This window comes from Tenrec ecaudatus, chromosome 15 (assembly GCF_050624435.1).
Source record: "Tenrec ecaudatus isolate mTenEca1 chromosome 15, mTenEca1.hap1, whole genome shotgun sequence".
Taxonomy (NCBI): Eukaryota; Metazoa; Chordata; class Mammalia; order Afrosoricida; family Tenrecidae; genus Tenrec; species Tenrec ecaudatus.
In genome coordinates, this window is record NC_134544.1 from 110,039,703 (window position 1) to 110,055,346 (window position 15,644).

General features: G+C 38.5%; 1 protein-coding gene across 1 annotated transcript in view; it reads right to left on the reverse strand.

Annotated features, from left to right (window-relative positions):
* The window catches only part of DNAJC3 (DnaJ heat shock protein family (Hsp40) member C3), a 73,204-nt gene that overhangs the window by 41,759 nt on the left and 15,801 nt on the right, over positions 1-15,644 (reverse strand). The window contains exon 2 of the mRNA XM_075533117.1: positions 6,238-6,348. Within this exon, the coding sequence (XP_075389232.1) occupies positions 6,238-6,348 (111 nt within the window). The remainder of the gene's footprint in view (positions 1-6,237; positions 6,349-15,644) is intronic.

A 15,644-nucleotide genomic window follows, 5' to 3' on the forward strand; every position in this document is an offset into this window, starting at 1 on the left:
AGAACCTGACCAAAAGTAGATACTCTAAGGATAGGAAATGGGAAAAAAAATCCTGATAATAACAAAAACACTCACAAATCGAGATAGAACTGGCGCTTACAAACTATGCGCCTCACCTGGACATGCAGATCATTCATTCTTCCACATAAAATTAGCCAGGGAATTTTCAAAAACAAGTGTGGTTGATTCTGAATTCTGTTATAAAGTTCTGCCAAGCAAAGAAAGTTTATTGCTAGCATTTAAAACAAGAAGGCTCATTAAGTAAAGGTTGCATTGGATTTCCACTTAAATACACACACACACACATCAAACCAATCTAGTCATTACATAAAAGCTTAAGATATATATAAAAATAAACAAGCTATAACTCTTGTATTATTTGATTATAACACTTGTGGACGCATTCATTTTCACTTACTTTACTATTCAGTTTTCAGATATTTTGAAAATATGAAATAGGATTGGAACTCAAACTTATAAAACTTGAGCTTACTCTTGAGGAGAAAGCAACAGGACCAACAGTCTGGAAGAGACTGGGAGGAGAAGGAAGTGGGGGAAGGGAGCAGTGAGCAAACAACACCATAGACAGGAAAAACCTAGGGAATTAAAATCAACAACAAGGATGTAGAGATCCTGGGGCTGTTGGAGCAATAGCAATCTAGCAGAGGAATTACTATGAGGCAGAAGCAGGGCGAGTTTGATGGTGAAGCAGGACGAAGGTGAAAGGAAACACAAGAATGATCTAGGAAGAAAAGATATAGATAGAGGTATAAGCATAGGTATGTACATGTTAATCCATTAATTCATAACAATAGAGGTATTGGCCCATGTACATATATTTATATGGAAATACACTGAGGTTATGGTCAGCCTTTGGGCCTCTGCTTATGTCCTCCCTCAATGCAAGTACACTCGCATTCTGCAATGTTCACCCTCCCACCACAATCAATGAAGATAAAATGGGTGCATAAGCAAATGTGAAGAAGGCGGATGGTGCTTGGCTACCAAAAGATATAGTGTCTGGGGTCTTAAAGGCTTGAAATTAAACAAGCAGCCAACTCGCAGAGAAGCAACAAGACCACATGGAAGAAGCACATCAGCCTGCGATCATGAGATGTCACCAAGGCTAGGTAACAGGCATCATAAGACCCAAAACAAACAAACAAAAAAACCATATTGAAAATGAAGGAGGTCACAGCAAAGACCCAAAGCCCATCTGGAGAAAATGGGACAGCCCCTCAGAGGGGTCACAGGGAAGGAATGAGTCAATCAGGGTGCAGTAAAGCACCGATGAAACACACAATATTCCTCTGGTTTCTTGAGGCTTCCTCAACCCCCCATTATCATGACCCTAGTCTTTCCTTTTACTTAGGGCTAGACTGGAGGATGTGCACAGATAAGGATAAGACAGAAGAGCTCACAACACATGGAATCCAGGAACAGGAATGGGTGTAGAGATACCACGAGGGATGGAAGGGGGAACTGATCGTGATGATATACATATAACTGTACCCACCCCCCTAGAGGACGAACCACAGAAACCATAGGGGAAGAGAGGCAGCAGTCAGCTTAAGATAAGAAAATAATTATAATTTATCAAAGGGCCATCAGGGTTGGTGGGGGGGAGAGGAGCTACACCAAGAGTTTAATAAAAAATAAACATCAGAAAATAATGATGGTAACATATGTACAAATGTGCTTGATACAATGGATAGATGTATTATTACAAGAGCTGTAATGAGAGCCCTCCATAAAATGTTTTTTTTAAGCTGATCTTACAACAATAAGAACTCAAGTGACAATAGCTCAACACAGATGCATATTGTTTAACAAATCAAAACAGCCTCCCCTGGTTCTTCGTCTTACAACACTAAGACGTTCCTAGGACTGGGGCTCATTACAACATGACTGTACGCAGGGGAGCAACTGGACAAGAACTGGTTTTTAAAAATCCATGCGTTGTTTCTCACACTATCACTGAAAATAATCACTTTTACTTCACCCCTTCCAATACACCATGTAGCATATTATTTAAATAGGACAAGTTATTTGCAAGCCTACCTATGTTATACTGGATTTCAGTTTTAAAATACATCTTTCACATCATTATGCTGGACTATTTAAAATCTGAATATGAGAGTTGGATTTACAGTTTACTTGTATGCAGTTCTGAAAGCAGTCCTAAAATAGAAAAAAATGACCACTCTCTGGAGAAGATAGGAGACAGCTATGAAATGGTAGGTGTAGGGTAAGGAGAATAATCCCCTGGCCCAGACACAGAAAATGTTTTATTCTAGCTCCTGACTGGCCCCGCCCTGCTCCTCAATTCATTCAAACATTTGCTGAGCACCTACTGGAGAGGACAGTAGAATAGTGTCAATCCTCAAGAAGACTGTAGGATAGTAGAATAGATAAATAAGTAGGATACTATCTATTCATGAGAGGCCCCAAAACTTGTAAACCAAACTGTAACTTTTTCCCTATGTATAAGGAGAGGTTTAGCATTTCCGACTTCCCCATAACTTAATTACCAGCCAGATACAGGCTAGTAGAGAAATGGATTCAGATTCTAGGATTCACTGTCCTCACAAGATCGGGCTACAGAGAAGCATGGTATATTTCACAGCCGCATGAGAGATTTCTCTCATGATAAATCTCTATTCAAAACACGCATCTAACTACTCATGGCATTAAAATAGATAATGCTTTTACAGAATGGCGCCTAGCATTTCCTTAAATCACAGTTTCCAACAGTTCAAGAATATTTACTAGTCTTACAGTTCCAAATCTGCAAAATCCTGCTAAAAAAAAACTAAATTCTAGGAACAAAAATAATTTAAAACCAAATTACCAGTATCTATACCGATGTGGAAATTTTTACTTACGTTGCTATTACTGAATTTCAACACATAAATCTTTCATTGTACAAAAAAATTAAAATATGCCCAATTATATTGTGCCCAAAAATGTGCCATTTTCAAAAATGAAAGAAGACAGGACATACTTGGTCATAAATAATGTCAACTAAAACATTAAAATCCCTTAACATGGGCAGTGTTCCAGTGTTCCTATTACTAACTTTAATACTGGCTTCTTATTCACAGGAGAAATCAAAAAAATAAATTTCATAGATGAAAGTTGAAAAGTATTAAGATTTTAATGAATATTTTTATTACAGTCAAAGTTTCCTGCAGCATATTCAAACATAGATGAGATTTCACCACAAAGGACCCAGGCTAATGTCAGTTTACAGTTTTCAAACAGCACAGCTGTGTGACCTACAGCAAGGGGTGCCATGAAATCCCAGTGCAGGGATGATGACTCATGGTGAGTGAGGGGCTTATCTGGAGCAGATGATGTCGCCATACTCATGAGGCGACTTTGCTATTGGATAAAAACCACTGAAATAAAGGGGGTGTGTTCTTTCTGATACACATACATCTCATAAGATTCCCTAGGATATGACACACTCACTACCCACATTACTATCTACTGCATAGCCCCCGTATCACTTTAAACTTTATTCTCTGTATTTTGTTAAAATAAACAGTGTTTTACAGAAATTGGAATAACTAAACGTTCTCAAACGACACAAGTCTGCTTCAGAAACTCTGCGGTATATCCATGTGAGAATCATTGCTACTTGCCAAAACGTCATGAAAGAACATCACTATTACTTAAATTATGAGTCTGCTAGCAGTGTTTCACATTTCCCTTGACTGAATTTCACAAATAAGTGTCACAGTTTTACTGATTTACTGGTTTTCCTTGAAGACAATAATATTTTCCTTACTATTTTGGAGATCAACCATCTTAAGAATTCTTATAATGTTGTAGGAGAACTGAAGAGAAATACACATTTGTTTTCAGCTACTTTACAATATGCCATAGTCCTTAACATTTCTACTAAATGTAAAATTTAAGGAAAACAAAATATAAGTAGAAGGCATGAATTTCTATACATATACTTGTAGTAAGGAAGAATTGATATTGAGACATTTTCTATGACAATAGAAATTGTCAGACGTTTTTCTAATTACCAGGTTACAGTTTTGAAAACAGTTTTAAACACCAGCAAAGGGTGCCCTTAGTAATGAAGTGGGCATGTATACTAACTGGTCATTAATGAAAAGTTACAACTCCAAACAGGCATGCCAAATAACTACTCCCCCTCAAAAGAGAGAAAATCATTGATTCAGATTAACATTTCCTACCAGAAGTTCCACGTAGTTAAGAAAATATCAAATTGTTTGTATACAAGTCCTTACTTTTCAGAAACATATATTTTATAAAAATAAATGAGTGAGCTCCACTCTATTGAATTAAAAATATACCATACACTTGCGATTGAACCCCACTTTCAAACTTTTATAGTTATCTTCCTCATCTGTATTTCACAAAAATTCCTAAGTGGCACAGTTGAAACTTCTGGTTATTTACTGGTCATTTCTTTAAATGTCAATTTTTGAAATATAATTTGACCAATGTCACAGTATATTCAAGTGACAACACCAAGAATAAAACAGGCCTCGTCTACTACAGAGCTATTAATATCAGTAATAGAAGTCTGCCTTTAGGAAAGAGCATGAGGAAAGGTATTGCCAGATCAAATCCTACACACCTCTCCTTTTTAATAAGAAATTCCAACAGTGTTGTTGTTGTTGCTATCGGGTGCCACTGAGTTGAGCCTAACTCCCTGCCACCCTACCTGTGCACAACAGAATCAAGCACTGCCCAGTCCTGCGTAAGGTGCTCTTCTGTGGAAGCACGTTGATGGACTGCCACTTTGCCGATCTATCTGGTCACGGGCCTTCCTTTTTACTGCTGCCTTTCTACTTTACCAAGTGTGTGGGCCTTCTCCAGAGATTGGTCTCTCCTGACACTATGTTCAAAATATGCGAGACAAAGGCTTGCCAACCTTGCCTCTAAGGAGCATTCTGGCTGCACGTCTCCCATAAAAGATCTGTTCCTTCTTCTGGCAGTCCATGCTACTTTCAGTAGTCTTCACTAGCACCGTCGTTCCAATGCATGGAGTCTTCTTTGGTCTTGCTTATTCAGTTAAATAATAGGGTGGTAGTTATTCTGGTGAGTACCACTCTATTGCATTTGAAATATACAGCCTCATTAGGGTACTTGTTAGTCACTCTAACTGTTTCAAAAAGATAACTCCAAAAGGACTCCCTCGAGTAGAAAGAAAATGTTTTGAAAATGATGATGGCAACAAAAGTACAAAAGTGCTTGACATAATGGATGGATTTATGGATTGTGATAAGAGTTGTACAAGCCCCCAATAAATGATTTTTTAAAAAGACTGAGGAAAATGAATTATCAAAAGCCGTAAAACAAATGTACACACTGATTCACAGGGACAGCTTTTAAGTTCTCACTCAGCACTTGGCTTCGGAGATCTCCCCATTTCTCACCGTCTTAATAAAGTAAATGTTGCAGTGACAGTTGAAACACCTGATACCACAGCACACTAGTCAGCAATAAGTAACAGAGAGCAGTGTGAGTTTATTCGACTCCAAAGAAGCAGTAGTACTGTTAAGGGAATCAAAGTAAAGCAATTACTATATTGATAATCTCAAGCTATCAAGAAAATTACACTATATTCCGTGTTTAAAGTGAGCAAAATGTTTAGTCAAAATTATCTTGACTTATTCTTGGTAACTACTAATACATCTCAGTTATCTGGGAAATTTTCTCATTAGAAACATGCACATTGAAGTATTACACTATTTATTAACCCATTTTACTCAGGATCCTATGAAGGTGAAACTGAGGTACAGGGAGGCAAGCAGACATAACTGACAGGACAAGGGAGAGCAGAAACAGAAATAGTGACCTAGGACAACAGGTCAGGGAAGTCATGCCCAGCAGCTGGGGGATTTTTAAAGGGGTGGTGAGGAATGTATGGCACTTATGGCAATTAGCATATGGGGTCTGGACTCCCTGCAGCTTTCTTCAAACCCAGAACATCTGGTTTCACTGGTTATCTTATCTGGCGCCATCTGCTGCTGACCTTTGGGATGTGCCGGGAAGCACATGCAGGGCCTTCAGCTTAGGCCTAACAGAGCTGCCTAGTTTGGACCCGGCCCAAACAGATCCCATAAATATTTTTTAATGTATTAAATATTTAAATAGATAATTAAAGTTTATTCAAAATGCTATCAAAAATGAGCAAGAAATTAAACTTCACTAAGACTAACACTGAATATTTTGCACCAAGATACAAACCTACTGCAGCATGAAATTGAGATAAAGCATCAGCAAGCTGTCCGGCTGCAAGTAACTTCTTGCCCAATTCAAGATGTTTCTCAACATCTGCATTGACTCCACATTCAGCACCTAAAAGCAAACAAATTAAAAATAGTTAATTTTGCACATATCAAAGTTTAATTCTAAAAATACTTTTATTTTCTTGAGATGGGCTACGTAGAGTTGTATAGTATGCTTCCTTAAAAATCAAAAATCCGATATGACAAAATAACGATGTATAAATTACCAAGGGCACATGAGGGAGGGGGGAGCGGGGAGGGAGGGGAAAAAAAAAGAGGACCTGATGGAAAGGGCTTAAGTGGAGAGCAAATGCTTTGAGAATGATTGGGGCAGGGAATGTATGGATGTGCTTTATACAATTGATGTATGTATATGTATGGATTGTGATAAGAGTTGTATGAGTCCCTAATAAAATGTAAAAAAAGAAAAGGAAAGAAAAGAAAATGATTAGGGCAAAGAATGTACAGATGTACTTTATACAATTGATGTATGTATATGTATGGATTGTGATAAGAGTTGTATGAGCCCCTAATAAAACGTTTTTTAAAAATTACACATTAAAAAAAAATCCCTCCAGATTCTTTATCCCTCAAATCTAAATGATGGTTTGAGTGGCTTAAAAACTGGGGGGAGACTTGTGGGCAGCATGGCCAAGTGTAGCACACACAGCAGGGATTCCATGGAGACCAGCGCAAAGGAGCCACGGAGAGGGGTAGCTCATACTTCCAGACCACGGGATTTTCATCATAAAGATAAACAGACCAAAATTTACTAAAAATAAAGTGCAGCAATGTCTGCTAATTAGAATTCCATTGGTCATCTCCCTGCTGTATTTGTTTGGCTCAGGGCATAATTCGGGAGGGAGGGGCGTGCAAGGGGATCTACAGGAAATCAGTTCTTTTTGTTTGTTTTGTTTTGTGTTTTAAATCAATTCTAAAGGACCAGCCACAACAGGTAAAAATATAAATAGCTTTGGCTCTCAATCCAGGCTAGAAGAGCCCCACTTGATAACCCACAGCCCTGGCTCAGAAATAGCAGATACAACACAACGTACCAAGTAGTGAGTGGCATGGGGGTGAGTCAACAGGGCAGCTGAGAGGGGGTGTAAGTGAAGAACAAAAACCCAAGGAGATCCGGCCCCCACTCAGAAAATCTAATTCCCACTCCCTGAGGTAGAGGTCTGCACAGTGCCTAATTCTCAGCTGCCCACTCCACCTCCCCCCCACCCCCACCCAGAAAGCCCAAGACTTGAAAAAAAAAACAACTACTCTGGAGCTTTCTCCCCCCCCCCTTTTAAATGTCTCTAGAATGCAGCCATCACACCCAGCTCATTAACAGAGTATTAGCATAATAAAACATGGAAAAACTGCCCAGGTTTTACAAGCTCCAGAGCACAGCTTAGAGCCCAAACACATGAACAACTCTCCTGTGTCTTACTCTAATATTATTATTATGCCTATTATTAGTCTTAAAACTTTCATCTCTTGCCCCCATCCTTTAATTTTCCTTTCTTTACGCTAAATACCTAAAGTTTTACTTCATAACACTTAACCTATTTTTAGGTTCACTTTTCTTTCCTTCTCATCCTCATAAAACCTAAAGGTGACACTATTCTTACTTTTATCATCTTTTTTTCTATCAAATACTAGTACCCAGTCCTCCATCATTGCAAACCTGGAATTTTTGAGGCCTAATTTCCCTTCCTTTAGCCTATCAAATAATACTACCTGCTCCCTCGCATTTTTTTACCTACTGCACCTTTCACCATCTCTCCCCTAACATTTCTTCCCCCACTCTCTACTCACTCCCCTAACACCTAATTGAACACACTCACCCAGATTCTTAATACACACTGTCCATAACCCCTCTTCTGCACCACCTAACAGAGTTGACCACTCCCACATAACACCACCTTCCTACCACCCTTAATCGCAATTCTAAGATGTCAAGGAAACAACAGAAGGTATCAGTGCATACAAAAGAAAAACAAGAGAAAAAGAAGCAGAAAAAAACAAATACCAACCAGACGTAAATATAATGCCTGAACGAGAACACACTACAGATTTACCAGAAAAAGAATTTCAGAGAATGATAGCATGCATGCAACAGTTGAAGGACGAGTCTGGGAGAAAAAGTGAAAATAGTAAAACGCTACTAACCTCACTAAAGAAACTCCAAACAGAAACACAAAAATCAAACACTATAATAGCAGAATTAAACAACACTAAAAAGAACTGCATTACACTATAAAGGAACAGAACTGAAGAGATGGAAACCCAAATTAGTGAGTTGGAAGACAAATCTATAGATTCCAACAAATGAAGAACCAATAGCAAAAAATGCAAAAGAGACTGAGAAGAGCTTGAGAGCGTGGGACAACCTGTATCACAGGGATTCCAGAAGAGGAAGAAGCAAAAAGATACACACAGAAAACAGTCCAAGAGCTCCTGAAAGAGAAATGTCCTCGATGTCTAAAGGACGAAAAGAGAATTATTCAGGAAGCCTAAAGAGCCCTGTCAAGTGAGATCCCAAAAGGAAAACGGCCCAGCATATTGTAGTTAAGATGTCTAACATCAGTAACAAGGGGAAAAATTATTTAAGAACAGCAAGAGAAATAAGTTCAATCACAGACACAAAGGGTCAGCAATTAGAATAACCTCAGATTCCTCAGCAAAAACTATGCAGGTAAGAAGACAATGGGGTATTCTACACAGAGTACTGGAGGGAAAAAAATTGTCAACCTAGAATTCTGAATCCGGCAAAATTATCAATCAAATATAAAGGAGAAATAAAAGTATTACAAGATAAGGAGAAATTAAAAGAATTCACCAAAACAAGACCACCACTACATAAAATACTCAATTTAGCAGCATGGCCAAAAACAACAGCAACAACACATAAACCTGAAACCAACATACAATTTCTCACAAAAACCAAGACACATAGAACAACACCCAAAGCAAGGAATGACACAGTAAGAACAAAAAAGCTAAAACACAATATGCATGCAAGCACACAACACACATATAGAAAGCAAAATGACAGTAACAAGTACACATATACCAATAATTTCACTGAATGTTGATGGACTAAATGCACCAATAAAGAGAGGAAGTAGAATGGATAAGAAAGCAAAACTCATCAATATGCTGCCTACAAGAAACACCTCACAAACAAAGACATGAACAGATTAAAAATCAGAGGATACCCCTCAGGACCAATAATGAGAATAGAGATACCAGGAGGGAGAGGAGAAGTGGAAAGTCGGGGGAGAGAGGGGTGACCAATCACATAACCCTACATATAACCCCTTCCTAGGGGAGTGGACAACAGAACAGTGGGTAAAGGGAGACAGTGGTCAGTGTAAGACATGGGGGAGTGGGATTTATAAATTATCAAGGGTTCATGGGGGGGGACAATGAGGAGCTGATATCAAGGGCTAAAGTAGAAAGAAAATGTTTTTAAAATGATGATGGAAACATGTATAAATGTGCTTGACACGATGGATAGATGAAGGATTGTAATAAGAGCTATAAGAGCCCCTCCAAGAAAATGATTTTAAAAAAAACAAAAAACTTTAAGAATTGAAAAAAAATCAGAGGATAGACCAAAGTATATGAAGCAAACAGCAACCAAAAGAAAGCAGGGGTAGCAATATTAATCTCTGAGAAGATCGACTCCAAGGCAAACAACATAATAACAGATAAGAATGGACACTACATAATGATAAAGGGAACAATACCTCAGGAACCCATAACTATAATAAACATGCATGCCCCAATGACAGACTTTCAAAATGCATCGACCAAATCCTCACAGAACTGAAAAAGGATATATAATAACAGGAGACTTTAATTCACCACTCTTTTTTTTTATATTCACCACTCTTAAAGAAAGACAGACGTCAAGAAAAAAACTCAACAAAGACACCAAAAAGCTCAATAGAACAAACAATAAAACCCTTATAGATTTTATTAATACTTCATCCATCAAAATAACAGTCTATGTTCTTTTCCCATACACATGGAATGTTCTCAAAGAATAGACCACATACCAGGCCACAAATCATGCCTCAACAAATTTTTTCTAAATTGAGATCCTACAATCAATCTTCTCATACCACATAACTATAAAATTAGAAATCAACAATTAGCAGGAACACGAAGACAAACGCATGGAGATTGAACAACATACTACTCAAAAAAGACTGGGTAATAAAGCAAATAAAGAGGGAAATATAAAAATTCCTTGAGACAGACAAAAATAGTAACAGAATATATCAAAACCTTTCGGACACAATAAAAGCAGTACTCAAAAGCCAATTTATAGCCATCAACACACACACACACACAAACACACACACACACACACATACACACACAAAGAGGAGAATTTTAAAAGCAGTATCCTAATGCAACACCTCCCAGAACTGGAACAAGGACAATACAATCCCTCCAATATTGGAAGAAAAGACATCATAAGCATCAAAGCAGAAATAACCTGTATGCAAAAAAAAAAGTAAAAATCAAGACATGAAGCTGGTTCTTTGAAAATATTAACAAAATAAACCACTGGAAACCTCAACAAAGGGAAGAAAGAAAAGATGGAAATATCCAGAACAAGAGATGAAAACAATAACATTATAACAGAGTCAAATGAAATAAAAAGAATAACATCCTACTATGAAAAACCGTACTCAAATAAATTCAACAATCTAGAAGAAACAGACAGAAACATAGAAACACACCAGCAACTCAAATCAAGCAGATATTGAAAAACTGAACAGACCCATAACAAGAGAAGAAATACATCAGGTTATTAAGTAACTACCAACTAAGAAAAGTCCAGAAGCAGACGGTTTCACAAGGGAATTCTACCAAATATTCAAAGATCTGACACAAACACTACACAAGCTCTTCCAGAACATAGAAAAAGACAACAAGTTCCCAAATTCATTCTATGAAGCCAGCATTAACACTGACACCCAAACCAGGCAAAGACCCCACAAAGATTGAAAATTATAGACCAATATCCCTCATAAACATAGATGCTAAAATCCTCAATAAAATCCTGGCAAATAGAGTACACAGCATTTTTTTTTAATTCACCATGACCAAGTGGGATTCATTCCAGGTATGCAGGGATGGTTCGATATTCAAAAACAATTCATGTAATCCACCACATAATTAAGGCAAGAAATAAAAGCCACATGATCATATCAATAGCTGCAGAAAAGGCATTTGGCAGTATTCAATGCCCATTTATGTTCAAAGCACTAGAGAAAATAAGAAGAGACGAAAATTCCTCAACATAATAAAAGTCATATATGAGAAACCAACAGCCAACATCAAGCTCAATGAGGAAAAGCTAGAAATATTGCCACAGAAAACAGGGACCAGGCAATTTATGTCCCCTTTCACCACTCTTATTCAACATCGTGTTAGAAGTTGCAGCTGGAGACATCAAACAACAAAAGAAATCAAGGGAATACAAACAGGTGAAAAAGAAGTAAAACTCTCCCTATTCCCGGATAACATGATCCTATATGTAGAAAACCCAAAAATCTCCATAAAAAGGCTATAGGAAACAATCAAAACACTGAAGGAATTCGGCAAGGTAGCAGGATACAAAGTTAATAACAGAAATCAATCGGATTCCTGTGTGCCAGCAAAGAGAGCTGCAGAAAAGATATTAAGAAATCAATACCATTTATAATAACCACACAAAATATGAAACACTTAGGAATTGACTTAACTAAAGAAATAAATGAACTGTACAGAGAAGACCAAAGAACATTACTACAAGAAACTACAAAGAACCTACCGTATATACTCGTGCATAAACCAAGTTTTTCAGCACATTTTTAATGCAGTTTTTGTGGTAAAATTAGATGCCTTGGCTGATATTCAGGTCGGTTTATATGTGAGTACATACAGTTCATAAATGGAAGAATATCCTATGCTCATGTATAAGCGACTTAATATTGTGAAAAGGACAATATTATCTAAAACAACCGACAGTCCCGACACAACGGCTGGAGCCAAAGTGGGTGAACAAGTAAATGTGGTGAAGAAAGCTGATGGTGCCCGGCTATCAAAAGAGATAGTGACTGGGGTCTTAAAGGCTTGAAGATAAACAAGCGGCCATCTAGCTCAGAAGCAATAAAACAACCGACAGATACAATGCAATACCAATTCAAATCCCAAATAAATTCCTTAAAGCAACGGAAAAACTAATTACCAATTCCATATGGGCAAGCAAAAGACCAGGGGTAAGCAAAGAACTCTTAAAAAGAAGCACCAACTAGTAGGCCTAGCACAGCCTGACCCAGTAACCTCCTACATAGCCCCAGTAGTCAAAACAGTCTGGTACTAGGACAACACGAGAAACACACACCAGTGGGTCAAAAGAGAAAATCCAGACATAAATGCATCAGCCTAGAAATATCCAATGGAAGAAAGCTGCTTCAACAAATGCTGTTGGACAAACTGGATTTCCATATGCAGAAGAATGAAACAAGACCCATACCTTTCCCTGTGCATAAAAAAGAACTCAAGATAGATAATGACCTAAATATAAACCCCAAAGCTCTCAGAATCATCCAGGAGAAAGCTGGAACAAACTTCAGGGCCCTATTGCAAGGCAATATCTAAACTATCAAGAAGAGGCACACACGACAGAAGACAAGATAGATGACTGAGACATGCTGAAATTACATCATTTATGCACATCAAAATACTTCATCAGGAGAGTGAAACAAGAGCTCACAGATTAGGAAAAAGAATTTTACCAATGACACTTCAGATAAAGGGCTAATTATCAAAATATACAACAGCTCAATAAGAAACTAACAAAATATCCAATTAAGAAATGGGGAAATGAACAGTACATCAAAAATGAAGTACAAATAGCTAACACGTGAAAAAAATGTTCACAATCAGTAACCATCAGAGATGCAAATTAAAATCACAATGAAATACCACTTTATACATACAATGCTAGCCGAAATTTTTTTTAAAAAAAGAAACAACAAATGCTGGAGATGTGGAGAGACTGGAGCTCGTATACACTGTTGGTGGACTTGTAAATACAAACAGCCACTGTGGAAAATGATATGGCGATACTTACAGCAACTGGGAATTGAAATCCCATGATCCAGCAACACCACTATTAGGAATATATCCTAAAGAAATAAGAGACAAAACACGAGTGGAGGCATGCTCTCCAATGTTCATAGCAGCACAGTCCACAACAGCAAGAAATTGGAAGCAGCCCAAATGCCCAACAGTGGAAGACTGGATAAAAAACTATGGTACATACACGCAATGGAATATTATGCATCCCGAAAAAAGTGATGAAAGCAGGAAGTAATGCATCACATGAAAGGACCTGGAAACCATTATGCTGACTGAAGTAAGAATCACAAAAGGACAAGTGTTGTATGAGCCCACTACCATAAGAAGAAACACCAATTAAACAATTCTTAGGAACCAATTCCTGAACAAAAAGAAAGAAGGTTACCTTCCTGCCATAAGCCTCGCTTTTACTACTTCACATGGGCCAACTTGAAGGAGGAGACCTCAGACTGCGTGAGGTCACTCAGTCAAGAAGGGGGAAATGGAAGAGGACCAGCAAAACAATGGGGGCCGGCCCCTCAGGAATGGAAGGAGAATCCTGTCAGAAAATCAAGCTAACTAGGGATGGGGATCATCTACATTTTGGAGGAGATGCTGATAGTTCAGTTAGTGGTATGGGGGTGATTGGGTAATCACACATCAGGAACGGATGCTAAACAATGATTGGCGGGAACCTAGGGGGATAATTGGCCAGATTTTATGTTCCTGGGTAGACACCAGGAATAAGTTTCTACCCAACCTTTGGCGAACCATTCCTTGAAGATCGTGGAAGTTGACCTCGCAGGCAGCATGGCATAACACAAGGGCTACAACTGAAGGACTTAACACAGATGAATGAACTGAGTCCTGCCCTGAAGCTGCCTCCGTGCTAAGACTGCAAACTGGCGGCCTTGGATGGTAAAGGAAGCAGAGTGGCTAACCCAAGACTGTGCAAGTGGCAGCAATTGAACGGTGGGGGGAGCCCCTGCTCGGTGGGTAGCCACAGGAAAGGGGTCCAGAATCACCATATATTTAGTATCTCTTTGCCCACCTCACAGGGACAGTACAGGTCTCGATATGCTGGGCCAGGATCTGCACTTGGAAGAATTGATCCAGAAAATTGATCCCAATCACAAATGGGAGATCAAATTGTGTGTGGCAACAACCCATGGGTTGCAGCTCAAGGCAGAAGTACACTGGCACAGACTCTTCATACGGATAGTGTCCACAGAGCTGTGTCATTGGGAAAATTAATGATGTTATCAAGTGCAATCACCTTATACCCCAGGGGGAATGATTGACAATGTTGTATTCTTTTGTTTCTGTGAGGGGTGGTTTTTCCCTGCCTTAAGCTTGTTTTGTTTTTTTTTTTCTTTTTTCCCATTTGTTTGCTGATTTGTTGATGTTATTGGTGTAGTTCTGATTTTGCTACATTATAGTCACCAAAGTAAACCTGGGGCATGCCTATCCCATCGACATGTAGATGGATTCTGGGCTCCTACTGAACTCTAGCCCTGAGGTAGAACAAGAACAGCTAGTTCTGGTAACATGGCTCTGCTCCATACTCACCTTCAGTAATTCATGAAATGATCAGTGAAGATAAGGGTGCTACAAGAAAGTGTGGTAAAGAAAGCTGATGGTATTCAGCTATCAAGCAGAATTATGTCTGGGGTCCTAAAGGCTTGTATGCAAACAAGAAGCCATCTAAGCGAGGAGTCAACTAAGTCCACATAGAAGAATATCAGCTTGTGTGATCCAACAATGACAGTAACAAAATTCAAGTATGACGAAGGGAAAAGTATCAGAGCTAAAATTATGAACACCCAATTGGTAGAAGGCTGTGGAGGATGGTGGGAGGCCAAACCCTATCTGCAGAGTAACTGTTAGACGAAGCCACTGGCAGATCCCCAGTAGCCATGGGCAAGGGTCTCACAAAGCCTTAAAACAGAGATCATTGTAATCTTGATTAGGCTTAATCGAACTTTATACTTGGTCAGCTGACCTCCCTAATGACCCAAACTGAATTTGTTCTAGGTGTAAGTATCTCCTGAGTACTCAGTGACAAAAACATCTTCCCTGGCTTTTTAAAATTGAAGGTGGTCTTTTCTTTTATACTCATTGTTTGTATCTTTATATTATTATTATTATAACCTTACCATTTTATTTCTATTTAGTTTTCATTGGGTTTCCCAGCTTGTGAAGCACAGAAGAAGTGGATGCATAGAGGTAATAACTGATACCAGGGTGTGT